At 41.9% G+C, this 27,732-nt stretch overlaps 1 protein-coding gene across 5 annotated transcripts in view; it reads left to right on the plus strand.

Moving 5' to 3' along the window:
* Positions 1-27,732, plus strand: part of RAPGEF4 (Rap guanine nucleotide exchange factor 4) — a 317,996-nt gene that overhangs the window by 61,519 nt on the left and 228,745 nt on the right. For all 5 annotated transcript variants that reach the window (XR_009504210.1, XR_009504211.1, XM_059928103.1 and 2 more), the window contains 3 exons: positions 2,725-2,867; positions 5,525-5,613; positions 21,459-21,605. Coding sequence is in view for 2 of the 5 variants with exons in the window: in XM_059928102.1 (XP_059784085.1) it covers positions 2,725-2,867; positions 5,525-5,613; positions 21,459-21,605 (379 nt within the window). In the remaining 3 variants the exon portion in view is untranslated. The remainder of the gene's footprint in view (positions 1-2,724; positions 2,868-5,524; positions 5,614-21,458; positions 21,606-27,732) is intronic.

Below are 27,732 nucleotides of genomic sequence, written 5' to 3' on the forward strand. Positions count from 1 at the left end.
TCTTCGAATCTAGTTATCTTGGGCCTGAAAGTGTGACGGGGGTGGGGGAAGAGCCTCTCAATTAAACTCATGAAAGCTGTCTTAGGTCTTCCCCTTAGTGACAGGTCACCTGCTCATGTCCTCCAAAAATGTGCATCTCTCATGGTGGGATCTGTCTTCCTCTGATAATGTCCCAAGTTCCTTGGACTCTGGCACATGTAGTCCTGACCTCTATGTTAGTCTAGGTGATGCTGTATTAACAACACTCCCCCTCCCCCAACCAAAATCTTGGGGCTTCACACAGTGACGGTTTATTTGTCACTTAGACAAAGTCTCCACCTTGCGGCTGTAGCATCTGAAGCACCTGCCTTCTCATCAGTTTCCTAGGGCTACTGAAACAAGAGACCACAAACTAGGTGGGATAAAACAACAGAAATGTGTTCTCTTATGATTCTGGAGGCTGGAAGTCCAAAATCAAGGTGTCGTCAGGGCCAAGCCCCCGTGAAGGCTCTCAGGAGTATCCTTCCTTGTCTCCTTCCAGCTTCTGGTGGCTGCCATCAATCCTTGGTGTTTCTTGGCTTAGAGATGCGTCACTCCTGCCTCTGCCTCTGCCTTCACCTGGCCATCTTCCCTGTGTCTGTTTCCAAATTTCCTCCTTTTTGTAAGGACACCAGTCCTTGGATTATGGCCCACTCTGATCCAGTGTGACTTCATCCTAATTTGATTACATCTGCGAAGACCCTATTTCCAAATAAGGTCACACTCATGGGTACCGGGTATTAGGGCTTTAGCATATTTTGGGAGAGGGACACAATAACCCATCACATGCTGCAGAGTTGTGGCTGAGGAAGAGAGAGATGGGAGACACCCCCTGGCTCTTAACAGTTTCACCTCAGAAGTGATGCATGCTAGATTTGTCCACAGTCCACTGGCCAGAACATGGCTCCAACATAGCTACAAAGGAACCTGGTAAATGTCAGGGAACACGTGGGAGTCTGGTGAGAATTACCTGTCTCAGGCACATCCTGGCCCTCCTCATTTCCTCTGATCCCAGAATGTTCTGGGGCACTTAGGAGGTGAATATTTTCTGTATAACGTGACATATCTATCAAAGAACAAATAGACCTGGAAAACGGCTCCAAGAAAAGAAAGAAAATAGTTTGTATAATCTGTAAAACTATCCCATTTTTGTTTAGTTCTCCGGTTCGTCTTAATCCAGAGAATACAAAACGATGGTCAACAAGTTGGATCTAGTCCATAGATGTTTTGTGTGTGGCCCACACAATGTTTAAGAAATGTGAACAAACGTCTAGGTATCTTTCCCTGAACAACTGAAATACGTGATGTCTGGCCCCGTGTTTCCACAGAAAACCAGTGATAAGGAAAATAGCCAATAAGGCCTGCTTCCTGTAGACAGTCCCACCTCTGCAGTTTGCAATTTGTCTTTGCTTTTACCACTGTTTTTTTATAGGAGAGATTTTTTTCCTTATATTTGGCTCTTTGTACAATCATTTACTTTACCTAATAGGCCCCGGCAGGCATTTGTGTTTGGGACCTCAATTTTGAGTAAGTGTAGCCATCTGTAAAGGAAAACTCCTCCTGTGTTTCCTTTACCCTCATGCTACTACCATACTCCCTACACTTCTGATACCAGGTGTGTGGGTTTTCCACACATTACGCAATTCTGTGACACCAGGTGGCTGTCCTACAATTCAACTCAATTCTGACACTGTCTACCTGGAGATGACATCAGATCCCACAGGTTAAGGGCTCGGTCCCACAAAACTGCTCCCCGCCCACACACACATGCAACTTCAGATGTCAGCTGCAAGTCCAAGTTGTTATCTGTGCTTCCGACTGACTGGCTATAAATTGGAGGTTTCCACAAACCCCTCTTTGAGTTCGATGAATTTGCTAGAGCAGTTCACGGAACTCAGGAAAACAATTACTTGCTAGATTTACTATGAAAGGGTATAGCTTGGGAACAGCCAGATGGAAGAGGTGTACAGGCAAAGTATGGGAAGGGGCATGGAGCTTCCACGCCCCCTCCCAGTGCCACGCTCCCCACATTTCCAAGTGTTCACCAACCCAGAAGCTCTCTGAACCCCGTTGTTCAGGGATTTTTATGGAGTCTTCATTACCTAGGCATGCTTGATGAAATTGATTGTCCATTGGTGACTGAACTCAATTTCCAGCCCCTTCACCCCCACGTCAAGGGGTGCGGCTGAAAGTTCCAACCCTCTAATCACATGAGTGGTTCTCCAGGTAGCCAGTCTCCATCCTTAGGTTACCTAGGAGTTTTCCAGAAGTCCCCTCATTAACATAAACTTGGTTGTGGTGGAAAGGGGCTTGACACCCATTTCACCTTTATGGCTCTTAACCATTTCAGGAACTGAGGACAAGAGGCCAAATATTATAACTGAAGAGGCCCCTGTGGCTCTCATATAAGAAATTACAAGAGTTTTAGGAGCTCTGTGCAAGGAACACTGAACAATTTCTTATTTCTTACTATTTTATATTTTTTATTGTAAATCACAATATCACACCATCTGCAGTATTTGTGATTTAAGGTGAACAGTTGACAAAGGCCTGGAAATATTTATAATTGTTATAGGGGGATAAATATTTGCAGTAAAATACTTGCAATTGGTATATTTGCAAAAATTTGAATATAGTTAGAATAATGCATGTTGACTCAAGTAAGTTCTTTCTGATATAGCCTTGTGCCTTTTCTCCCCTTTATAGACCATTAGAACGATCCAGTGAAGATGTGGATATAATCTTCACACGGCTGAAAGAAGTTAAAGCTTTTGAGAAATTTCACCCAAATCTCCTTCATCAGATTTGTTTATGTGGTTATTATGAGAATCTGGAAAAAGGAATAACATGTAAGAAATGCAACTCCAGTGGTGTGTTTTCATGTATAAGTTTGTGCTCATTTGCGGTTACCCTGTGGGGATGGATAGCAAATGGGGTATCTATGTGCCAAATATTTGAGCTTCAGTCAAAGATATGAGGATGACATTTCCCTCTCCTTTATTTATTCGGTTCCATGTAGGCATTTCCTTAACTCCTTCATCCACAGTATGTAAATGGTTCTTCCAGGGCAGCCTACTTTCCAGATGGAGCTGGAAGGATGTACTGATTTATACATTCAGCAGTCTCCTTAGAAATTCTAATATATAATTATTTTCTGTAACCCAAGAAATATGAGAGCCAGCAGGATATTAAATAAGATAAAAGGTCTCTTAACTAATGATAATAGTAATTTTAAAAATTAAAGCATAGCTGATTTTACAATAGTAATGTTTCGAATTAACCTCAGTGATAATGTCTATTCCAGATGTGACCAAAGGGGTAGGGAAAGTAAAATGATAGGGTGACAGCTGCATTAAAAAAAAAAAACAAGTATTTTCTCATTAAAAAAGTAGTGCTATTCCATCTGTTGGGATACTTTATACTGCAGTAACACAAAACTCCCATCCAGCTGGCTTGAATAATAACTCATACAAGGAGGGAAAATCAATTACTCATGTATAAGCAGTCCTGAGGTAGGATGGCTTCAGGGTTGGTTGATTTAGTGGCTCAATGACATTATTAAGGTCTCAGGCTCCTCCCATTTTTTTTGTTGGTTTATTTGTTTTTGCTATGCATCCTCAGGTGTTGGCATTTGTACTCAGATTTGTCCCAAATGGTTCTAATACAACTAACTACGGCAGTTGGAGGCATCGTGTGCTGATACAAAACATTCCTGCTGAAGGACTATTTCTTGTCTGTTTTTCAGAATCCCCCAGCAGACTTCCTGTATTGTTTCATTGGCCAGAATTGCATCATGTGCCCATCTTTAAACCAATCACTGGCAGAGATCATGGAATCACCATGTCTGATTTAGACCAATCATGGTTATCCCAGTAGAGCTAAGGAAGAAATACGTTCTTAGAATTTGGCCCTTTAGAGTAGGGTGGGAACTTGTATAAAATCCATGTTCAGTTAAATAGGAGGAAGGGAGGGCATGATTCTGAGTGGGAACCTATCAGGATCTGTCACAACATCATTGTAGAAAATTTAGAAGACACAGTAAAAATCACCTACAATCCCCAAATCCAGAGATTGATATTCACATTTTGTGTATGTTCTTCAAGATGTTTTCCCACATGCACACATGCAAAAACATAGTCATACTTCTATTTAAAAAATCATCCATACATATTGTTTTCAATCCAATATTTTTATTCTTACTGATAGCGGGAACTTCATTCTTTTAGAGATGAGACCCTGTTTTCTGTTTCTTAAGGCCATTTTCAAAATGAATCTTCTATGATGTGTAATGTGAATTTGATTGGCAAATGGTAATGTCTTTGGGGGCCAAGAAGTTCATGAAAGGCAAAGCCCTAACTCTGAAATAAATCCCTTACAAAGGCTAGGGATAGCAGAGTTACTCGAGAGGCCAGCTATAAACTCAGCAATCCCCCATCTTAAGCTTATCATTGCACTTGGTAGGATGCTATTGTTGTTCTTGCCTTTCCACAGCATGTCTCAGTCAGAGAGTTTAGAACAGCTTGTCATCATTAATTATGGCTCCCAGAAGCTTCCTCTTATGCAGTGAGCACTAGCCTTGCCAGAACTTAACTGTCCCACTGAGTTGTCATGTGATTTTTCATTGAGCCACTTGACTTCTGACTCTGTGAAAAGAATTTTAAAATATCAGATCATTCCATCTAGTTATTTAGCTAGGATATTTAAAAGGATAGTTGGGTTTGTATGAGATTTTTGAACCAGTGTTTCAGAATGACTTTCCAAACTACTGGTCTTAACATGGATAGGAGAACTAAGGTTCTCTTTAAATAACTAAATGTTTTCTCTCTGAGATGACAAAAGTAAAGCAAAATTAAGTTCAGAAATTTCTGATGAGAATCATTTCCAAAGAGTAGTTAACTCGTAATGCCTAAAAGCAGTGAATTTATAAAATAAACAAGAAAATGGACAATGAAAATACAGTAGTTAAAAATTTTAAAACAGATTTTATTTTCCTTAATCAGCCATTGGTTAGCTTAAAAGGAGACATTCTATTCCAGAAAGCATGCTGCTTTTAATATAAATAGATTTGGGAAATTGGGGTGGTGAGCTAGTTTTGTTGAGTCCCATAGTCTTATTAACATGTACCCCATCTAGAGTAATAATTTTCCAAGAATCACAATAGAGTGAAGTATATTTAAGATAAATTACAGAGAATACCAGTCAGTTCTTCTTACATTCAAAGGCTCTTATAACATTTAGGCTTATCATCCCTTATTGCTGCTCTGTAAATATGAAAGAGTTCTGTTTAATAGAGTTCTACTTCATGGAACGTTGAATAAATAGGATATAGCTTTGTTGATAGAAGAGGGAAAGAAAATTATGGCATGTTCTGGTGGGAACAGATAGAGGAAGGTTGGTAAGCTCATCTAGGTCCAAGTTAGGCTCACAATAACCAGTGAGAAACTATCAGGTTATGTGGTAAAACCAACTTATATTTGGTCTACTTACATGGCTTTTTCTTTTCCAGTATTTCGCCAGGGTGATATTGGAACCAACTGGTATGCTGTCCTGGCAGGGTCTTTGGATGTTAAAGTTTCTGAGACCAGCAGTCACCAGGTAAGATACCTTATTCTTTTTTTGTCTTAAAGTAAGAGTTATTACTTTTAAACGATACATTATCCCTCTGTCTTGTATGCCATCAAAATTACATTTTCCAAGCCACTTCCTCTTTCCCACAGTAAGGAGTTCAGCAAGTATGTGTTGAATTCCTTTATTAAGTTCCTCAAGAAACATATATAGTGAATGTCTTCCATGATTTGAGTATGGCGCCAGGTGTGGGAACATGAAATGCAGGAGCACATGGGCTGTTCTCCAGGAGCTTGCTCTCTATTTGGAAAATGCAAACAAGTCCATTGCAGGGAGAAACTTCAGTTACATAAGGTGAAATGTGAGCAAAGGGGAAGGAAAAGCAAGTCTTCCGAGGTTTGTCCTTAGATCCTCTTCCATCTGGTTTCCTGACTTTTCTCCATCCTAGAAGTGATCCCCTTGTCAGCCTTTTAAGGGCTCCAGCAATGCAGGGGAAACGTGGTCGATGCAGTCCCCCAAATATCCCTCACTTTTTCTCTACCTCAACTTGTCAAATGTGGGAGGGCCAATAATACTTTTTTTTTCTAAAGTGCAGCACTGGCTTCCTTTATCTTAATTAGTCACCTCTGAGGAGCTTGGCATCCTAGTAGATAAAACTCATATTCTACTTGCCCTCCACCCCATAATATTTGTGAATTTAAAATTGGACCCAGAGTCTCCTTTCATATCTGCAGTGACTTTTGCTCCGTCATTAGTCCATGTGGCTTAAATGTACAGAACCTTCCTATTGAGAGCCAAGACCCTCTCATCTCAAAAGGACACCCCTCTAGAGGCTACCGTCAAGCTTCAGTATGAGAACGTTCCAAGTTTATATTCACATATTCAGGATTCAGATATAAACTGAAGGAAGAGGATTGGCTAACTACAAAATCAGAAAGAAATATCAAGAAACATCAAAGAATCAGTTAAAGGGACAAATAATCTCCAGCCAAGTACCATGTTTAAGACAGTGCTTCTGAGCCTTCTCCAGATGTGGCACACTTCGAATGTGAGAAACATTCATGACGTACTCAACTTGAGGTTTAAATTTTGTAGGCACTTGTGTGTGTGTTGGAGTTGTGGGCAGTTACCATCTAACAAGTGGATGGTTGGTAAGTGGACATTTGGGGTTTGGAGTATAGGTGCCTGTGTTCCACCCGTTGTTATGGAGGCTTAGGGTCTCAGGCCAATGCCCAAGTTCTACTTAACCAATAATGTACCTTTTCTATGCACCAGTGCATCAAAAGTTCCATGAGAAACTGCCTGGAATCTGTGCCCGCTAGCCTCAATGGTACTGTCCCTCTCCCCTCTCTCACAGGGCCAGTTTCCTCTTGGATTTCAGAGTGGCCCAACGGGGGAGATGGGTTTTGATTCTTGTAGGCTGCCTCCGTTTCCCAGTGGGACTGAGGACAGCAAGCAATTCTTGGATATTTGTTATGTGCTAGGCAGTGTTCTAAGCACTTAATAGGTGTTTACTCCTTTAATCCTCACAATAACCCTATGAGGTAGGTCACATTACTGTTTCGTTTTACAGATGAGGAAACTAAGGCCTCAAGGGATTAACTAACTTGCTGCAAGTAACGTATCTAGAAATTAGGGGAACCAAGATTAAAACCGAAGGACTTAGGCACCTGAACATATGCTCTCAGCCAACACTCTGTACTATTTGACTCAGAAGAAACATGATGAAGCATGTAACTTCCCTCTCTCAGCTACTTCTCATCCTTTCAGATCACCCCATGTCCTGCATCTCTGCACACCTTTTACCTGCAGACTGCTGTCCTGGTGGGTCCCCTCCGGCCCTCTTTGCTCAGAGCTGCTCCTGATAACTTACCTTCACCCGGTCCACCTCCATGGTTGTGCAGAGGGGGCAGGGCCTAGAAGAGGATGATTTTCCTTCCTCCTCTCCATGGTCCTGAATGAGTAATGATGGTGTGGGTGGAAAGTCGAAAAGAGAAAGGTGAGGAAAGAGAGGAAAGGGAAGGAAGATGCAAATTAAGGAAGAGAAAGGTGAGAAGGCAAGAAATATAAGCAAGAGAGATGAGGAAAGAATTTTAAAAAGCAGAACAGATGTTCCTAAGGGATGGTAAATAACATCAGCAGTGATATGCTGACACCTCAGATGTTAAAAGCTGGCATGAGATTTTGATGGTATTAGAATAGTATTTGGCCAGGGGCTGCTGGAGTGTTACCCTGGACCAATTATCTCTCACCATGGGGTGCCAGCCAAGAATAGCTGAGCAACACTTTGTTATTAGCTGTGGGTTTTAAAAAAATTTTAGTAAACTTTTAACTTTAGATTTTAGCTGTGGTTTTGACCTCAGCCCCAATGCAGAGAACTTTCCTGAGCTGGGCTTGCTCTTCTCTTACTTTGTTAGGAATTAGTTTTATACCAAAGCTGGCTTATTGCCTCCTCTGTGTACTTCACAGAGTCCAGCCATAATGTCCAACCAGAGTTTTCTGAATTGATTTGGAGAGTCACTAAGAAACAAGGAGAACACATTGACCTCTACATCCTCCAACCCTCCCAAGAGTAGCCTGAGACAGACAGTGATCCTAGCCTTCTAGCCAGCTCTGATGGGCAAGACAGGGTTCCAGCCACACGGGGGGAAGAAGCTAAGGAGAATGAGTGAGATGGCTGAATCTTCTCTCGTGGCAAGTTGCTCAAAGGGGAGAAACAAAAAAAAACCATTTCTAGCTGCTCTAGCCTTGTAATGGACTCTGGTCTCTGCCCACTAGTGACGTGGCCACATCAGGTCTATGGGTTAGCCAGTCAGAGTAATATCTTATGTAAGTCAGGGTTTGCCAGAAAAGCAATGCCAACAGGAGATAGATAGATAGACAGAAAGATAGATAGATAGAAAGATAGATAGGAAGATAGAAAGATAGACAGAAAGATAGATAGATAGATAGGAAGATAGAAAGATAGATAGAAAGATAGGAAGATGGATAGATAGATAGATAGACAGACAGAAAGATAGGAAGATAGATAGACAGAAAGACAGATAGATAGATAGATAGGAAGATAGATAGATGGATAGATAGATAGACAGAAAGATAGATAGGAAGATAGGAAGATAGATAGGAAGATAGAAAGATAGAAAGATAGGAAGATGGATAGATAGAAAGATAGATAGGAAGATAGAAAGATAGATAGGAAGATAGAAAGACAGATAGAAAGATAAGAAGATAGATAGGAAGATAGATAGATGGATAGATAGAAAGATAGATAGGAAGATAGATAGGAAGATAGACAGAAAGACAGATAGATAAGATAGATAGGAAGATAGATAGATGGATAGATAGATAGAAAGATAGATAGGAAGATAGAAAGATAGACAGAAAGATAGATAGATAGATAGGAAGATAGATAGGAAGATAGAAAGATAGAAAGATAGGAAGATGGATAGATAGATAGATAGACAGAAAGATAGGAAGATAGATAGATAGGAAGATAGATAGACAGAAAGACAGATAGATAGATAGATAGATAGACAGACAGATATTTCTTTTAAGGATTTGGTTTATGTGATTGTGGGGACTGCCAAGTTTGAAATCTTTGGGGCAAATGGCAGGCTGGAGATTCAGGTGAAAGTTGATGCTTCAGTCTTGAGTCTAAAAGCTGGAAACTCAGGCAGAATTTCTGTGTTGCGTTGTGGAAGCAGAATTACTTCTTTGGGAAACCTCAAGGGAGACCTATGTGCTCTTAAGGCCTTCAACTGATTAGATGAGGCCCACCCACATTATGGCAGGTAATCTGCTTTACTTAAAGTCTACTGATTGTAAATGTTAATCACATCTAAAAAACACTTTTATAGCAAAATATAGACTGTTTGACTGAAAAACTGATTACCATAGTTTAGCCAAGTTGACACACAAAGTTAACCATCCTATACCCCTATCATGGGGAGCAAAATGTGATTGGGCAATGGGCCATGGGAGGAGAAGCAAGAAAAGACCTGGAATTCCTAGAGACCAGCAACAGCATTGCTAAGTGCCTTCATGTGTCACACTGTGCTAGGGGTTCCGTGGATATTAACTGACCTCATCTTTAGTTATTCATGTCCTATTTTACAGGGCCTTGAAAACAAGGCTCAGAGACCTTAGGTATAACTTTCCTGGGGCCACACAAATGTATGTGGCTAAATTAAGAATTGAATTCACTCGACATCTCAAAATGAAGCTTACTGGGTTTTACAACAAATCTGTGTTTGGTAAAGGAAGATAAATTTCTGTGGCTTATAGAAAAATTTTGGATACCTCCTAGATGCTTAGCAAATACCTATTGGAATGTGAGCAACTCTCTAATTTTGTTGTACTTCCTGATTTCAAGTTTTTTTCCAATTTCTTTCACTTAGTAAGTCGCCATGCATCATATGAAACCTCATGCAGCAGTATTAATATTTTCATAGGAAAAAGAACCCACTGCAAGTCGTCACAGTTTTCTGGCTAATTACTACGTTGACCGTTGTCTGCCCAGAAGATTTGTTAATGTCCGCCACTAAGTAGATAAAGCAGAGTCCTTACTGACCTCTGAATGACATTTTTACGAGGCCACATTTTTTGAAATTTGTATTAAATCTGTGGGTTTGTTTTTCCCCTGTGTATGTAAAGAAAGTTTGGTTACATTGTGGAATCCTTGCTGGGACTAACTTTATCTGCATATTTTTGGTCTCTGCAGACCAAAAATGTTCCTGCTGGAAAATTCCTGGACAGTGGCTTTAGAGGTACATGGCTATAAAAGAGAAGTATTTCCTTTTTACTGCTTGACTTAGCAAAATAAACTCATTTTAGTTTTCTAAAATGCAGGCAAGAAAAAAAAAAAAGAATTGAATTCACGTCTGACACACTCCAAATTTCATGTTCTTCCTGCCGCTCACACACGAAAAAAGGTGGGCAGGGGGCAGTAAAAGAAAAAGAAGAAAAGTGAAAAGAGACTAAGAGAGAATTAAGGAAAGAAATGAGGTAACAGCAAAGAGTCAAATCTTCAAAAGTGGTTAGGGCAGTTTCTTGCTAGCCTGCCCCTCCATTTCTTTCCTCAAGTCTCACCCTGCCCTGCATGCCCCTCTTCTCATCTGAGAGTCAGAAGTCAGGGGAGATGGTGGTGATAAACTGCCAAACTTATCTCTGAGTTTTGACTCCCCAGTGGGGTTTTAGCTGAGCCAGAACGGTGAGATAAGGGCAGGAATGGCTAATGGTAACAGGGCGCCCACTAGAGGCAGCTTTGTGCAAAGCACTTTACAAGTCTTATTTCACTGGCTACCCCCCACATTGCCTTCCCCATTCAGTGCTATATTATGAGTCTCATTTTCCAGGTTCCACAGCCATTAGGTGTCAGAGCCAGTTCTTTGTGATTCTAGGGCTCAAGTTCTTGACCCTCAGGGTTGTACAGGTGCCATCCGGAGGGCGGGAAGGGGAAGGGATAAAGTGAGGGCTGAGCAGTTTAGGAATGACGAGTGTGCAGAAAAGCAGCTTTTCCCCCGGCAGCTCCGGCAGCTCCTGCAGCTCCGGCAGCTCCTGCAGCCACCCTCCTGCATTTCCGATTCCGGCTCAGAACTCAGAGCTCCACGCCTCACCTCCAAGCCCCCCTTGCAAGTGTCTGCCCCCCTGAGGCGTGCTGCTGGGGAAGGCCCGCTTCTCACCCTCTGCTGGGCTGCCCCTGGCCTGTGGGCCCTCCTGCACCACCTTTCAGACCTGGACGCGCACAGTGAAAGGAGCGCGGCCCATCCCTTCAAAGGGTTTCTAGGTTAGAGGGGGGGGTAGGTGTTGATGGGATGTGTAGGGGGTTGAGAGAAAAGGAGGAGCCTGACTTGGGTGATGAGGTGGGTGGTGATGCCACTGATTGAAATAAGAAACACACGAGGAAGAAAACCCTTCACAGATTCTGGTACAGTATTTTTATGGCATACGTTTATTAGGTACTATTGATGTTTTGGGAATTTTTTCTGAAAAAAATCACCCTATTTCTTCTGTATGATAGGAAGATATAACTATATATAACTTTAAGAATACACAGAGCAGAAATATTTTATTTGCCTCATAAATTCATGTTACTTTCCTGCCTGTTTCAATGTATTACTTTTTCTCCCTTCCCATCATTCCTCTATACTTTTCTGCTCACCAGAGTAAGAAAACGCACTTCTTGCTCTCTGTATGATTGGTTTGGCAGGTTCTTCTTGAATTCTTTGGACCTCCCGTGGAGGGTCACACGTATTTCTCATTGGCCATACACTACGAGCAGAGTAGTATTAAATCTCATCACGTGCAAAGCATTTTACTTGCACGCCTTTGTTTGAGCCGCTCTGTTAGATCGACCCAGCTGTGTTGCATCTTGCTTAGGTCACAGGTGAATGAGTTGCCCACTCAGGAGAACACAGTGGTAGCCCATAGAGCTGGAAGTCACGTGACTTCCTTCCCCAATCCAGTGTTCTGCCCGTGCCACGCTGAGGTTCGCCGCACGAGGGACCATCTGCCTGGGGAGGAGGCTAGGGGTACAAAGGGCGCTTGCTCCCAGGCGCTGCCGGTACGTACGCATGGTGGTCACGGGGGTGTGTGGTGCCTTCTTCATCCCGTGGGATCACGCCGATGCCCAACATTATAACCAAGAAAGCCCTTGATTCCGCATTTAGGAGAAGGAGGAAAACAGAAACATGCCGGTGAGTAGTTAATATAATCTTCAGGCCCTTTCCTGGCAGGGGAGGGCGGAGGGGAAAAGCCATGGGGCTGCGGGGAGCGAGATGGCTCGCCTCCTGATTTTGTTTGGGGTCAGCCCACCCAGTCAGTGTAGAAACACACGTCTGCCAGCCGGGGAGGCACGACCTGGCGCGCTGATGCTGTCTCGCCCAGAGTGCGCTCCTGGCTCGGGACCGGCACCCTGGGGTACAGAAGCCTGCCGCGCGCTGGCTGGGACCAGCTTCTCTGCCTCTCACGCAGTTAGGCCTACGCTCTGCTTCCCCGCCTTCTCTTCACCTGAGTCTCCCCAGTCCAAGGCCTCGAGCGCGGACCGCGGGAGGGGAGAGACAAAAGCCTCCGGATGAGGAGAGGGCCGTGGGCCGTACCTGCCCGAGACCCTCCCCGAGGAGCTGGTGCCACGGTGCTTTCGTTTCTTGCGTTACGGCCTTGAAACCATGTGTGTGCTAAGAACTCTGGGAAGTACGTGGATTAGTCCATTCCAGTTACTACGGTGAACTTTTAGAGACCGTCCTTGGAAATGCCTTCCTATAATTTATATTGATCCCATTGCTCCGTAAAACAAAACCTGCTTGGGAAGTACTCCTGCCCCTGTGTCCCTGTGCAGCGGCTGTCAGAGGCCCCTCTCCCAGCTGCCCAGCCATTTTCCTGCCTGGCCGTGCGTTGTCTTACCCCCTGAAACTGAGAATGCCCAGCAAGGGGCCCTGCCCACGGACCACCTCACCATCCCCGAGTGTCCCAGCCTGGCTCACGTGCTCGTGTAGATTTCCACTCGGCAGCACAGACTCTACTGGGGCTATATCCTCCAGTTCCCAGCGAGGCCTGTCCCCACCCTCGGTTTCTTACCTAAGCCTAAGCAGGACCCGCGCGCCTTCAGATGCCCACAGCTGAACTCGTGTGCTCAGGCACCTGCCTGTCTCCGGTGCCTATTTAACTTAACGGGCTGAAAGCCAGAGATTTTACATTCCCACTAGAACGAATAATATCAATACTATGGGTGGACTTTTTCTCTTTAAGTGGATTTCAGGTTAGGAGTGAGCATTGGAACAAGTTATAAAACAAACATTAAGCTTAAAAACAATAAATAGTTTTTATAAACCGCACTATCTCAGACAATACCCAACTGTGCGTGCGTGTGGGGAGGGGCCGGAGAGACAGGGTCCTGCTTTTCTCTGCAGATTTTGTAAGTGAGGAGCCTCTTTGGCATGGTAACTATTTAAATCCTAAAAATAAGGTTTTAAACTAATCTTTACACCAAAAAAGTATAACAGTTCCCCAGTCATATGAAAGAAGAATTTCTGATGGTTGCAGAGCAAATAGAAGTTCATACTGCAAAATAGGGAATGGGATGCTTTATTAATTCATTAAAACTTTTATATTTCTATAACAGACGCTTACTTAAAGTGTTAATATTTACTTAATGCAATGCGCAATGGTTTAAAACAGACCTCTTTCGAAATCCTCAGAGCCACTTAATTGCTGAGTGACCATAAGCAAGTTAGAGCACGTGTAAGTTAGAGATACTAGTTCCTGCCTTAAATGAGTTAATGTATATAAAGCACTTAGTACGAAGCTTGGCAAAGAGCAGGGCTTCCGTGCTTTTTTATTACTACTTTGAAAGAAAAGTTGGTTGCCTAAAGTGGAATGCTGTTGGTTGCAATGTTGTCATTTCACCACAAGAGGGCAGTGCTAGAATAGAAAAAGCAGGAAATGCACTTGGTATTCGAAATGGCAAGTTTAACACTGTTGTTCAGCCATTTCATGGGATCAGAGAATGGGGCTGAGCTTGGCCTTGGTCATCACTTTATTCATCTTTTCATCAGTCTCTATAAAGTTGTCTGGCGATTTTTAGCCAAATTTTTGGAAAATGGTCTCTTACTGGTTCTCTCCCCAAAGTAAAATGTGCTTTTTTTTTTTTTTTTTTTTTTTAACCCTCTGTCTGTACAACAAAGATGTTTTTAAGCGTTGCATATTTGTTTGTAAAATTTGGAGGATAGGCATGTTTCTCTGTCACGTTGCTTTATCTTTCCCCGTCTTTGTTTTTGTCTGTCTGATTCCTTGGTTCATTCTCATTTCACCCCATTATTTTCAGACCTTGCTGTCATTTGGAAACATTTTCTGAACCCATTTATCAAGCCAATAAAACCTGAAAGGTGCCAAGTCCAGAGTGGTTGTTTGTAATCTCTTACTACTTGTCTATGCTTAGGTCACACTCTTTGTTAGGATCTGATCAGAGTTTGTTTAGCATCCTGCCTGGGGCAGGATGTACTGTATTTAGTTTTGTTGCATGTAATTCTGGGTTTGGGCGGAGGCAACACGGAGCCACAGTGCAGTACAGACTGGCTCTCTGCGGAAACAGGGCTGGCCTCCCGGATTTAGTTATCAGATGCTAATGCGAGTCCATTCTCACTGAACATTCCCGAAGCCAGCTTGCCTGATCTTGTGCTGTGTCCAACACTGATTCCAGGGAAGTGCTGTCAAAGTAACAGCTTGTCTTTGCTGTTTGTTAGGAAGCAAAACACATTTGTCTTAGTATTTTGCCTTCCTGCTTGGTAGTAAATCCTTTAGGCTGCACATAAGCCCTAATGTCTTGACAAATTCAGAGATTAGGTTCCATTAAACTTTTATTTTCTAAAAGGACTTGGAGCACTCCGTAAATTCCAGGACTAAATTCCAGCTTATGAAATAAACCCAGGCACTACCAAACCTAATGGCAAGTATTGCCTATAGGCCTAAAATAAAAATTGTAAAAATATTTGCTTTGTAAAAATTTGTTTCAGGGTGTACACACTTAAAGGACCAGTTTCTTCCTTGATGTTAACCCAACACGTATCCAAAACAGTAAATATGCGGTGAGACAATTAACTTCTTGAGCTACTAATAAGGAAGTGAGTTAAAATATGCATGATTAAAAATAGGATACCCCTCAAAGTTACAGGACAATCAAAAAATTGATGTACTTAACACAGAATTCTTCTAATTTATTGTTTTAAATTTCATCAGAATGTCTAACTTGTGTAAATTAGATTTCAGCGGCTGCTCATAGACCTCATGTGCAAGGTCCATGTTTATTAGCTTGGATATCAGTGACGCATAACCATGGACTTTCTTAACACCATTCCCATGTCCATACTGTAGTAATGTTTATAATGAAGCAAACAAATAAAATGCCTCATATGAGAATGCCTACTTTAAGAAAACCCAGTATACTGTAATCCAGACATACAAAGCAGATAAATTAAGGGGTGATTAGTTGTAGTACAGAAGGATTCTTTGATTTACAGCAGGATTCTTCAGAAGGGTTCCTTTGAATACATGCTCCCCCAGAGAGCTGAAGTGTTTTGCAGATCATTCAAACCACTTGACATCCAGACTGGGGGACAGAGAAACTTGGAATTTAAGTGTTGAAAAAGCCATCATTAATTGGAGGTTAACGCAAAATGAATAAGAGATTCTCTGTTACTTAAATAGTAGAAAAATATACTTTGCTTTTTAGAAATGTAGATAACCATATTTATATACATGTATAGGTGAAGTCAGAAATAATATTTTCCATTTTTTATGGAGCACCTGTGTGCCAGGAACCGTATAGGACTATCTATCATGTATACCGAACTCTGCTGATAATCTAACGAGAAAGATTGTGCCCATTTCGCAACTGAGGATACTGAGGCTCCTGGGATCATTCTACCCAAAGCCCAGGATTAGTAATTGGCAGAAATGAGCTTTGAATCTAGGTCTACAAGGCGCGTCCTCTCTCCCTATGCTGCCTCCAGGGGATTTCCCGCTCAGTGTGGAGTGGTACCTCCAGGTGTGTGTGCTTTGCTTGATGCTCCCTGCCTTCCAGCAGGGCCAGATTGTTGACATCTTTGTTAACTTACCTAATACCAACTTTTAGGAGCAGAAATAACCAGACCCCACCTATTCTGCTGAAACACATACTATACTAAGATATTGCTCCTGTCTTCAGTTGGGGCCCACCTGGGCAGGAGGAGAAGCTGGGGGCTGCCCACGGTGGAGGTGGGCACCTTCTAGAGGGCATGTGCAGGTGCTGCTGGGCAGGAGGTGGGGGAGGAGGCAGGATGTGGGAGCAGCACAGCCCCCAGGTGAGCAGGTGAAGGGCTGAGGCAGGTCTAACCTGATGGGTAGGGCTTGGTGATGGGCAGGGAGGCAGGAAGCAGGCTCAGTGATGGAGGGGGGTGGCCGGGCTGACGACCAGGCCCGGTATTGGAAGGGTGCCAGAGAGGAACCGGGGCCTGGGGAGTGCTGTCACAACGAGACAGGCTACCACTTTGAGAAGAATTAGGATACCGGCAGGTTATCGGGACAGAGACGCAGAAAGATAGAAACCCAGTTTCTCCAACTGATGTAGGAGCTCCGTTATTAGAACGGGGCACAGGATCAGAGTGGGCAAAGCAAAAATGCAGATGCGATTCTTAGTTTCTGGCTTTGGTTGCTTGCATTTCTCCTAAGAGGATCGGAGCCCCAGCCTGGAATGGATTTGATCCTCTAGGTGAGGGTCAAGTGGGCCCCAATATTGGGATTAGAGGGTTGGAGGGGGAGCAGTGCCAAATGTTTGGTATTTTCCTGGTGATTTGGAATTATTAGGTATTCGATCTGTGAATTGGCTGATTGAAAAAAAGAACCTGTATGGATTAAATTAATAATCAGTTTTCCTACTGAACCTTAGAAAGAGGTTCTTAAATTTCATATAATAATCTAGGAAGTATGTGGGAGGTAATTAGATTGACTAGTTTCTAGTCTCAGCTCTTCTACCTGTTAGCCGCACTGCACAAATTACTGAACATCTTTGAGCCTGATTTTCCTCAACCTATAAAATAACAATAATCCCAGGGTTGCAGGATTGCTTTAATACTACCACCAGTAAGAGTATCTTCATTAAGCATTTCTCTTGAGTCAGGCATGGTGCAAAGCACTTAAATACATTATCTCCTTTAACTGTTGTGAAGAATTAATGAGACATCATAGTCCAGGCACCTGGGCCAGTGCATGGAATATAGTACTCCACTCACACACGTGGAGATCCTCGTGAATACCGATGCACAGGAGGATGAGTACTGTTAAGGGTGACTCGGTAATTCAGTTTTTAGAAGGTAGGAGGAGGGATCAAGTGGGCGCACAGATGAGAGAGAGCCGGATCAGATTGCAGGAAGAAACCAGGTATCATATCAGTAATGTGTCACAGGTAATTCTTTTTTTGAGAGCCCATCACTGCTAGTTATATAGTAGAATTGGCCTTGGAGACCCAGGATGCTTTACTAACACAATGAAGTCTTCCCAGGTGTCACCCAAGGGATATTGCACTTTGGATGTGTCTGATGCAAAGCAGTCAGTGGTAAGCTGGTCTCTGTTGCTATTATAGACTCTCTCTGGGAACACTGGTTAGGCCCAGTACCTCCCCAGACGTCTCAGTGTAGCTTGGGACTCAGAGCCACGTTTAGCTAACCCAGTCTCATGTCTCCCCAGAAGCCAATCTGGAGACAAGGATTTGGCTGCAAGTGGTTTTTATGGAGGAAACCCCAGGAAGTGTTGTAAGGGAGTGGGGAATTGACAGGAGGAATGAGAAATGCCTATAAAAATGTGTGGATAAGGAGTTCAGCTATGGGCAACTGGGCTCACTCCTTCCGGGGGACCCTCTAAGAAACTGGGTAGGGTAGGAAGCCGGCGTATTTATCTTGCTACTCTCATGCCTCTTTGGAAGATGCACCTTACAGGCATTAATTGCCCAGCACTCTGCCCTCAAGTGGAGCAATGCAGATGAAAGGGGAAACCGCGAGTATGTGTGGGAACTGTCCAGATACCTACAATTGCCTTCGAGGGTAGGGCTAGGGTGGGAGAAAGGGGTGGGGGAATCTGGCAGGACTCCAGCAGCATCTGCTAAACCCACCTTCATACTTGAAGACACTCAGATTTTTAAATCGTCATTTCATATTTGAAAGTCCCCCCAAATAAATTGCCATCTTAATGTAAAATGGGACATTCCTTCACTGTTGATGTTTCATAGTCCTTGCCGATTGCTTTCTTCAGTCTCTCTCACTGTAAAGATTTCCTTTCAGGTAACCTTTCTGAACATTAATCTGCAAATGAGCAGAAAATAAATGTCTGAATAGTCCCTATCTAATAAGTATTGAGACACGAGCAGATCTCTAGAGGATGTGTGAGTTTAAAGTAATAGTAGTGTTACCTTCAGAAATGGGCACTTGAAGCTGCAGGCAAAGACATGCATTTAAGCATCTCCACAGGGTTTCAGGCTTGGAACTCTGACCTGCAGGGATCTGGTGAGCTGGGAGTGTGCACTAAAATAAGAGTGCGTCTGCTACTCTGACTCAGGTTCCTGTGGCTCACATTTGTCCTGCCTTTCAACTTATTGATACATACTGAGCAACCATATTGGTTCTGCTACCTGAGAGAACATTTGAATGTAAATGTCTTTATTTGGTAATTATTTTCTAAGCACATTGCAAGTCCCCGCCTGGAATTCAAATGCAAACAAGGCCTCGCCCCTAGGGACTGTAAAGGTAGTGATTCATCTTTAGGGTGAAGATGTTCTTCTTAGGACTTTCTTCTTCCCTGTGCCCGATTATCCCAGTTGCCCAATCCACACTTCCCAAATCCATTCAGATTTCTAAGTAAATTTGTCCTAAAAATACTGAGTCTGCTGAAAGTCAAGTTTGAAGTTGCAAGTAACACTTCTTTCAGGTGAGGTTTTATTAGTCCTACTTTCAAAACCATATCTTGTATTTGTGATTCCCTGTCCTGACATTTGAGAGGATGGAGTATGAAGGAGGAGATGAAGGCAGGTCGGATCCCACACTCAGCTCTGGTGGGAGAGCGTGGGATACTGGGAATGAGCCCAGGTGCTGGACGGAATGATGGGGGCTGGTGCCCCTCTGCACAGAGGTCCTGACGCACGGAGCTACACTGAGAAGGGCACTTGGCAGTACTAACATGACTAAATGTTGTTACGTGTGAGCAGGCAGGTGTCGTGTTAAACTCTCTAGGGGAAATCCAAGAATAATTTCAGTCTTTTGTCATTATTACAAGAGCTGCTCACTAGCAAGAAGATGGGCTCATGCGACTGACTTTCACAGGCTGTGTCTTTGTATACCTTTTGGTGACACATGGTGACATGTGTCGGGGATAGGAGATGAGAAATGGAGAAGACAACTTATTCTGTAGAAGTCTACAGCAAGCTCACGAATAACAGATCTGCATAGTTCTTGTGCATTATACTTTGTAGCTAATCGTAGATAATTAAGCTACATGGATAGTGGCAGTAGTAATACGTATGGTTCATCCACGTCAGGTTTTAAAATAGAAATTTACACTGGAAAGTATAAATTAGGCTAACAGGATTCTTTCTGAAGGGTCCAGATGATTAAAAAAAAAAAAAAAATGAAGTAGGCTAGTGGATCTTTAAGCGAACCTGTAGTCTAAAGAATTTGTGAAAGTATGTGATTTATCATAATCCATCTTGTGTTTTTACTAGAACTTGAAAATTACTCAGAAGTATCTGACTTGCTGGGTATTGATATTTCAGCCCTGGGGATATTTTTCTGACTGAGTTTGTTTGCAGCTGCCTTTCTGGAAAATTTATTAACAGGCCATTTTTATGTTTCCCCTTGATCTTTCATTCTCTTCTGAGATATTATTGATTTTATTTTCCTGAACACAATTTTAAATGGTAATATCTGTGCAGAAGCAATTTGCTGTGGTTCAAGGAACTGGATTCTTATGGGCATTTGTCTTAGTAATATGATTACAAAGTCACTAACTTGATCTTAATAACATTTGCCTATTATTGTGTGTTAGGTGCATGAAAGGAAAACTGTGCTTTCTAACTCAGGATTACCCTTGTGTATTTCCCTTAGTTGATAATACCTTTTGCAAAATTAATGTCCAGGTGATCTTGAGTGACTGCATTACTTGAAACTAGTTAGGATTAAATCCAAGTATCATCGCCCATGTTGCATGCAGAAAGGAAATTACTTTTTTAGTACACCTTACACTTTTAAATCATTGATTCAGGACATTTTATCAGCTAGCCACACCGCACTTCACTGGCTGCTGCTTTTACTCTATTGTGGCTGAGGGGGGCAGCGTGATACAAGAAGCTGGGAGTCTGTAGTCAGACAGTCACAATTGGAACCTGGCTGTGTTACTTACTATCTGTGTGAACTCTGGCCTCGTGAATCCACCATTCTGACCCTCAGTTTCCTCATCTCTTTAAGACAGACTGACATAACAGTATCCCCGTTCCGGTTTCTTATTTAAATATCGTAACTGTACTCTCTCACTAAAAAAGCTGAGTTCATCTTCAAACGATTTCCCCTGTTTTCTTAGAGCGAGTAGTCATATAAAAAGATAACCATGTCTGCAAAAAGACATGCACAAGATTGCTGGCAGCCTTATTCATAATATCCCCAAACCAGAAACAACCCAAATGTCCACGGATAGGAGAATGGATAAGCACATCGGGGCACATACCCTTGCAATGGAAAACTGTTCGTCAGTGAAAGGAAAAAACTACTGGTCCACGCAACAACATGGATGAATCTTACAGACGTTATGTTAAGGAAAAGAAGCCAGACACCAAAGAGGGCATATTGTCTGATTCCTTTTACGTGAAGTTCTAAAACTGGCAAAATTCCTTTACGGTGATAGAAATCAGAGCATCAGTTGCCTCTGAAAGGAGGGTCCTGACTGGAAAGGGGCATGAGGGAACTTTCAGGGGTGATGGAAATGCTCTGTCTTGCCTTGGGTGGTGATTACACGGTGTATATATTTGTCAAAACTTGTTGAACTGTGCAGGTGAATTGAGTGTTTTATTGTATAGAAATTAGTTGACCCTTGAACAGGACGGATTTGGACCGCGCGGGTCCACTCATGGCGGAGTTTTTTCAATAGTAAACACTACGGTACGACATGACCTGTGGCCGGTTGAATCTACTGATCTGCAGGAACCACAATATACTCAGATTTTCTACTGTGTGTGCACAGGGCTGGGGGTTAGCACCCCTAACTCCCCCGTTGTTCAAGGGTCAACTATAGACTTCAAAGAAAAGACAACTCATCCACTGGTAAAATGTTTGCTTTTCTAATGACCAGTTTTTTTGGATTCTCAGGATGCAGTGACCATCTGCACTCTGGGGATTGGGACAGCCTTTGGAGAGTCCATTCTGGACAACACACCCCGCCATGCGACAATTGTTACAAGGGAAAGCAGTGAACTTCTCCGCATCGGGCAGAAGGACTTCAAGGCACTATGGGAGGTGAGCCCCAAGGCTGCTTTGTCAATTCACGTGGTTGCAGAAAAGAAAGAGAGCTGCCACATGGATAATGGCATTATAGTCAAGCCTTAATGTGCTCTGTTCTGAGCCGGTGGATGGAATTTAATTTTCAAAACTTGTTTTTGAAATGAGTGAGTGAAAAAGCCATTTTGACACAAGACATCTTTCCTTTTTTTTTTTTTTTTTTTTAATGTAGTGCTTGCTCAATTTTCTGTGGTTTGACATACATTATAATTATTTCTTGAATGACCATAGAGTGTTTTATGTATTTCCCCCCTCCTATTCCACAGATGTATTCTTAACCAGGGAACAAAATACTTTGACATTTTCTTTGGCATTTTAAAAATCATCATGGACATGTTCCCTGGGAAAGTGGAATGAATGGGATTAACATCTGCTTCATTTAAATGCTTTTAAAAATGATGTGCCCTGTAATAAGGTATGGGAAACGAGGGACATAAAGATGGCTGGTTACTTGCCAACTTCAAAATGCACGGGTAGCACAGCAGTGGATGGAGGCAGCCGGTCCTGGCGGCTTGTGCGTTTCCCGCTGCTTACCAGCGCCCTTTAGGGTACCACGCTCATTTACAAGAAGGATGGGGCAAGAAATCACCTTACATGCAGTCATGGTAAATGGAGTGCTTAGAAAGGCCCTTGCATCCTTTACGCTCATTCCTTTTCAGTTCTTCAAGCTTCTGATTTTTACCTGTGGCTGTTCCTTATCTTTGTCCTTGGCTCAGTATGTCCAAGCGTTAACCCATCGAGCTGGCAGGCTTCGCCACTTGTCCCAGTGTGGCTAAGATTTTAAACTTGATCTAAAAAGAATTTTGTGTAATCAAATAATTTCCTCCAGAGCCAAACAAATGACAGATGCATTAAGGGAGCAAACCTGTAGGTGAATGAGTGATGCTTTGCCTTGAAAGTCCTGCAAAGCCTTGGAAGGCCTTGGTGGTGAAACCTGTTACTTTTATTCTTGGCAGTAGTGAATAAATTGCAGGGTTACTTGTTTGAAATGTTCCTCTTAGAAAATATTAAAGAGCTCCAACTGCTCTGTAAAGTTCAGAGACAAAAGCGAGTTTTAGGAAGGCAGAGCCAAAGTAGGTTTGCATGAGGTGTGTGCGGAGAGGTTTTCTGTCAATTAAAAGGGACCAAGCTTGAGGCAAATAAGCCGCTTTTTGGATCTTTCATTTAAAAGGTGAACTGAAAAGTCTTTTCCAAAAAGAAAATTCGGAAGACTGGTTTAAGAACAAAAATGACTCCTACTTGTGATGTATGTCATTATAACTGCTTTTGTCCGTGATGACTTATTCAAGTTGCTGGTGGAGGATGGTTTGTGGCAATATTTAAAATTTTATTTTAATTAGGAGGCCTCAGTGCTGTGAAAAAAGTTCCTGAGAAGTTGCTACCTGTGAACATTTTTAAAAATTTATTTTAAAAATTTTCAGGACTTCCCTGGCTGTCCAGTGGTTAAGACTCTGTGCTTCCACTGCAGGGGGCATGGGTTCGATCCCTGGTCAGGGAACTAAGATCCCACATGCCATGTGGCATGACCAAAAAAACAAATTTATTTAAGAAATGTTCAGACGTTCGGAAAATCAAAAAGGATAATACAATGAACGACTATACACTCTCACCTAGTTCAGCAGTTGTTAACATATAGCCATATTTGCTTCATCTTTTTTTGCTGAACCACTTTAATGTAAATGACAGACATCACATTTCATCCTATATATTAGCATATTTCTCCAAAAAATCAGAATATCCTGCTACATACCCATAATACCATTATTTCACCTACAAAACTAAAGATAGTACACTAATGTCATCTATATCCAGTCCACAGTTCAAATTTCCCCATAAATACCCAGAAATAAATACATTTATTCCATAAGTATTTTTATATCTGTTTTATTTCAAACCAGGCTCAAATAAAGAACCATGTGTTAACATTTGATATGTCTAAGTCACTCTCTCTCCCCCTCCCCCCCGCCCTCCCTCTCTGTCTCTCTTTCTCTGTGACATTGACTTGTTTTTTTATTATTTATTTATTTATTTATTTATTTATGGCTGTGTTGGGTCTTCGTTTCTGTGCGAGGGCTTTCTCCAGTTGCGGCAAGCGGGGGCCACTCTTCATCGCGGTGCGCGGGCCTCTCACTATCGCAGCCTCTCTTGTTGCGGAGCACAGGCTCCAGACGTGCAGGCTCAGTAATTGTGGCTCACGGGCCCAGCTGCTCTGCGGCATGTGGGATCTTCCCAGACCAGGGCTCGAACCCGTGTCCCCTGCATTGGCAGGCAGATTCTCAACCACTGCGCCACCAGGGAAGCCCCGACATTGACTTGTTAAAAAGGCCAGGTCAGTTTCTCCCAAATTCAAGGTTTGTCTGATCATTTTCTCATGGTATCTTTTTTTGTACCCCTACCCCAGGGTTTCCTGTAAACGGAAGTTAGAGCTAAATGTTTGATTAGATCAAGTCAAACACTTCTGGCAAGAAGTCAAAGGTGATACTGAGTACATTAGGATGCTCTTAACGTCTGGATGTCTCACTATAAGTGATGCATTGGTTTGATTTGTTTGATCCCTTGGTTGGATTGTATCTGAGTATAGTTTAGGGCTGTTTTTCACAGAGATTTCCCTTAGAGGAAAATTATTAGATGGGGCTATGGATGTTGAAGGTGGTCCTTAGTATCCCAAACCTTGCCACATGATTTTGTAGCTCCGTGGGTCCAACCCCTCATCTGTAACCTCAGAGCATGATTCTGGTCTTCCCTGGCAGTGACTTAAGTGAGCTGAAAAGGATGGAGAGAGTTTTTAGACTGACCTCTTATTTTACAGTTTCGGGTTTGGAACCTCATAGTGAGCAAGAGATTTTAGTAAGATATTTCATTTTTATTTACCTGTTCATGCAACCAAGCACAGAGTACAAATTAGGTGCTCCATCAACGTTTTAACTGGCTAAAGTGCGAATGTGAGGAACTCCATTATCTAGCAACCTGTGTGAATCAGAACTTTATTAATGGGCACACTTGTGCATATACAGTACATGATAATTCTAAGAAATTGTGGAATTCTAAATTACCTTCCGAGTAAAGAAAATTGACTTACGTTTATTCCACTATTCATTTATTCAGCAAATACTTAATGAGAATCTCCTGTGTGTCAGGTCTGGCTATAGCAGTGAAGAAGATTGACAGGGCTCCTGCTCTGTGGGCCAGGGCTTCTGTTCTACTTGGAGGAGAGAGAAAATGGACTAGCAAGTCAATAATATAATATTATTTCATAATATAATATATCATTATCATTAAGTAAATTCTATTTCTATTCTTTGAATATAGGTGATCCATTGATGGCATATGTGACACTAATCTGTTAGCAAAATATTGGATAACCAGAACACCTATTTCTTGATTATGTCAGATAACAGAGTCTATAATTCAGCCATTCATTACACTGGTACACAATATCTGTAAGCAACATTAAAACCCAAGCTCATGCTGTCAGCTGAAATTTAAGTTAGATCTGGTAACCAAATATCAAAAGGGAAGGATGACGTAGCTTCAGGATTCAGGTAGAAGCCTCACTGAACCATGAAATGGCAGAAAGAAGGCAGCAGCAAGGTAAGCTGGATATTGCCGCTCCCATCAGCATGGTAAGGAGCTCACTGTTAGGCCATAGTTCCCACACGGTAGAAATTAGATCATCTGAATCATGGGTCTAAATTTGCATGTTCATCTCATTTGCCTGCTTACTTTTGAGGAATGTCATGGTGGGCCCATCGTGTGGCAAGCACTCCCAGATTGAGGTTTCCCTCCTTATCTATGCCTTTGATGTCACTTAAAGTGGTTGACAAGGACCAGGAATCTGAGTTACTTCTAACCAGGAAAATTATGGTGTGTAATCACTAACAGGTAGTACAGTCTACAAGTAGCTCTTTAATAGGCTGAGCGAATAGGCTATTTAAAATCTTACACTTGAGACTTCAATGGCAACAGAGAGCTAGGTAACCCTGCTTCCTTTCCTGACCAAAGGCAAGTTTCCTCAGCTCTCCGCAGATACACACCCAGAGAACTACACGTGAGATTTTGAAATCCTATTCAATTTCATCCCCAGTACTCTTGCTTTATGTTGTCTATTATGTTGTAAGTCAAATTGGTAGCACCCAGAGTATTTTTAAAAATTATTGTCACAAATGTGACCAGCGGCATTATTTCAGTCGTCTATATAAATATATCAAAAAAAAAATATTCCCCAAGATGTAACTGAGGTAGCAGCTTGATGCTTTTCTCTGTACCCTATATCTTTCCTGATGAAAACTTTCTCTCCTCTTTCCTTTCCATGTTTCAGTTGCCAATTTATGATCATATTTGAGGGAGCTGGGATCTCCATCTCAAAGTCAGGTCATATTTTCTTAGCTTAAGTGAATTACAGTAAATTTATTCAGAGTTGGTCAATAATACTTCCCTCTTTTCATGCCTCTTTGATATTAGAACTTAATAAAAAATATTAACGAGGGTATAAAACATCTCACTTTTCAATAGCATCTCAGGAGAGTGAGTGAGTGAGAGAGAAAGGAGAAAGTTATGTTTTTGAATTTCATTCAGAAAAAATTAATTAAAAAGTCTTGGAGTACCATTTTTAGTTCTTGAGAATTGTAATTTAAACTCTTTGACCCTAGTGGCATTGCATACCCTCAGTAAGGAAGTTAAATGGCAAAGTAGTTAAGTGTAGGCTTGGGAGTTTTAAGCCGTGATAATCTTGGATCAAGTATTAATGAGTATCTATGGTTGCTGGTGGCTCTTGGAATAAATAAATACTGATTTACTGTCCAATCCCATGAATTTCTTCTCAGCAAATATAGTCTAATGTTTCCAGTGGTTAGAACAACAACAAGGAGTGTTTTTTGTTTGCTCCCTGACTTCCTGTCTAACATCGTGGGTGAAGATGCTTTTAGGTTGGCAGCATGTTTTGTCATCTTTACATGGAATATTCCAAGTACATGGACTTGTATGAGGAGATGAGTCCAGTGTGTTCAGAGAAGTAGATTGGAAAGTCATTCTCCATCAAACTCATAAAAGACACCACTGAGGTCCTTGCACTAGTGATCTACTACCTGTGTTCCAATCGCATGAACATCATTCTGGCCAAAAACTTTCCTTCACTGTGGGCTATGTTTGAGCATGTGCAAAATAATACACACTTGTGAATGAATTATTTGAAATTTGAAGACAACAATGAAACTAGAGTCTTTAGAAATGAAAGCAATTATTTTAAATTTGTAGTCTGACCCATGCCACAATAAAAGTGGTTTCTTAGCTGTAATAGTTACCCAGAAGCTCTTGTGATTTTATTCTAACCAGGACATACAATATCACAGAGAACCGTTGCTCGGAGGTAATGATTGATCCCATAGAGTTTATTCCCCAAATGTGTCTGTGGCCTCAATAAATATTGTTGACTGAAAATTTTTTTATGCTTTCTGGGATATAAACTGGTAAGAATAAGAAACATGTGCATGTTTCTGCCTTAGGAGAAGAATACAATTTGTAAACAAGAATATTTCTAAGAGTAGTGAATGTTGTCATAGAAATATTTTTACATCTATCTCTATTCCCTAATTTTCAGTGTTTTATTTCTCGATTCTACCAGATACGTTGGCAGTTGTTGGACTGAAAAGCTTTTTAGCTATTTCTGTTTACTGCCTCTTTTGGACTATGCAGGGAGAAAAAGCCCTTTTCCATTAATAATCTTTCAAGCCACTATGAGAATAGGAATTATTGAAATAGCAGCTTAGTGTTTGCTGATGCACTTTAAAAACCATATTGGAGTAATATACCTCTCAGAGGCATTTGCTCCTGCTTGAACAGATTTGATGTTCCTATCTGTCTTGGGCTGTCAGAAAAATTAAAGCCCAACGCTTAAAACATAGTATCTTAGAACATAAAAATCTCAGAAGCCCTTTGGGTGGGTTTTAATACTTTATTTAGCATGCAAACAATTTCAGGTTGTTTCAATTTTGCATTAATGGTGGGCTTTCCAGGTAGACCAGTATTTCAAGTAAATGTTTAGTGGCCCTGGGTATTGAGGTTGAACTATACGACCCATCCTCAGAGA

The sequence above is a fragment of the Balaenoptera ricei genome, chromosome 7, assembly GCF_028023285.1.
Source record: "Balaenoptera ricei isolate mBalRic1 chromosome 7, mBalRic1.hap2, whole genome shotgun sequence".
NCBI lineage: Eukaryota > Metazoa > Chordata > Mammalia > Artiodactyla > Balaenopteridae > Balaenoptera > Balaenoptera ricei.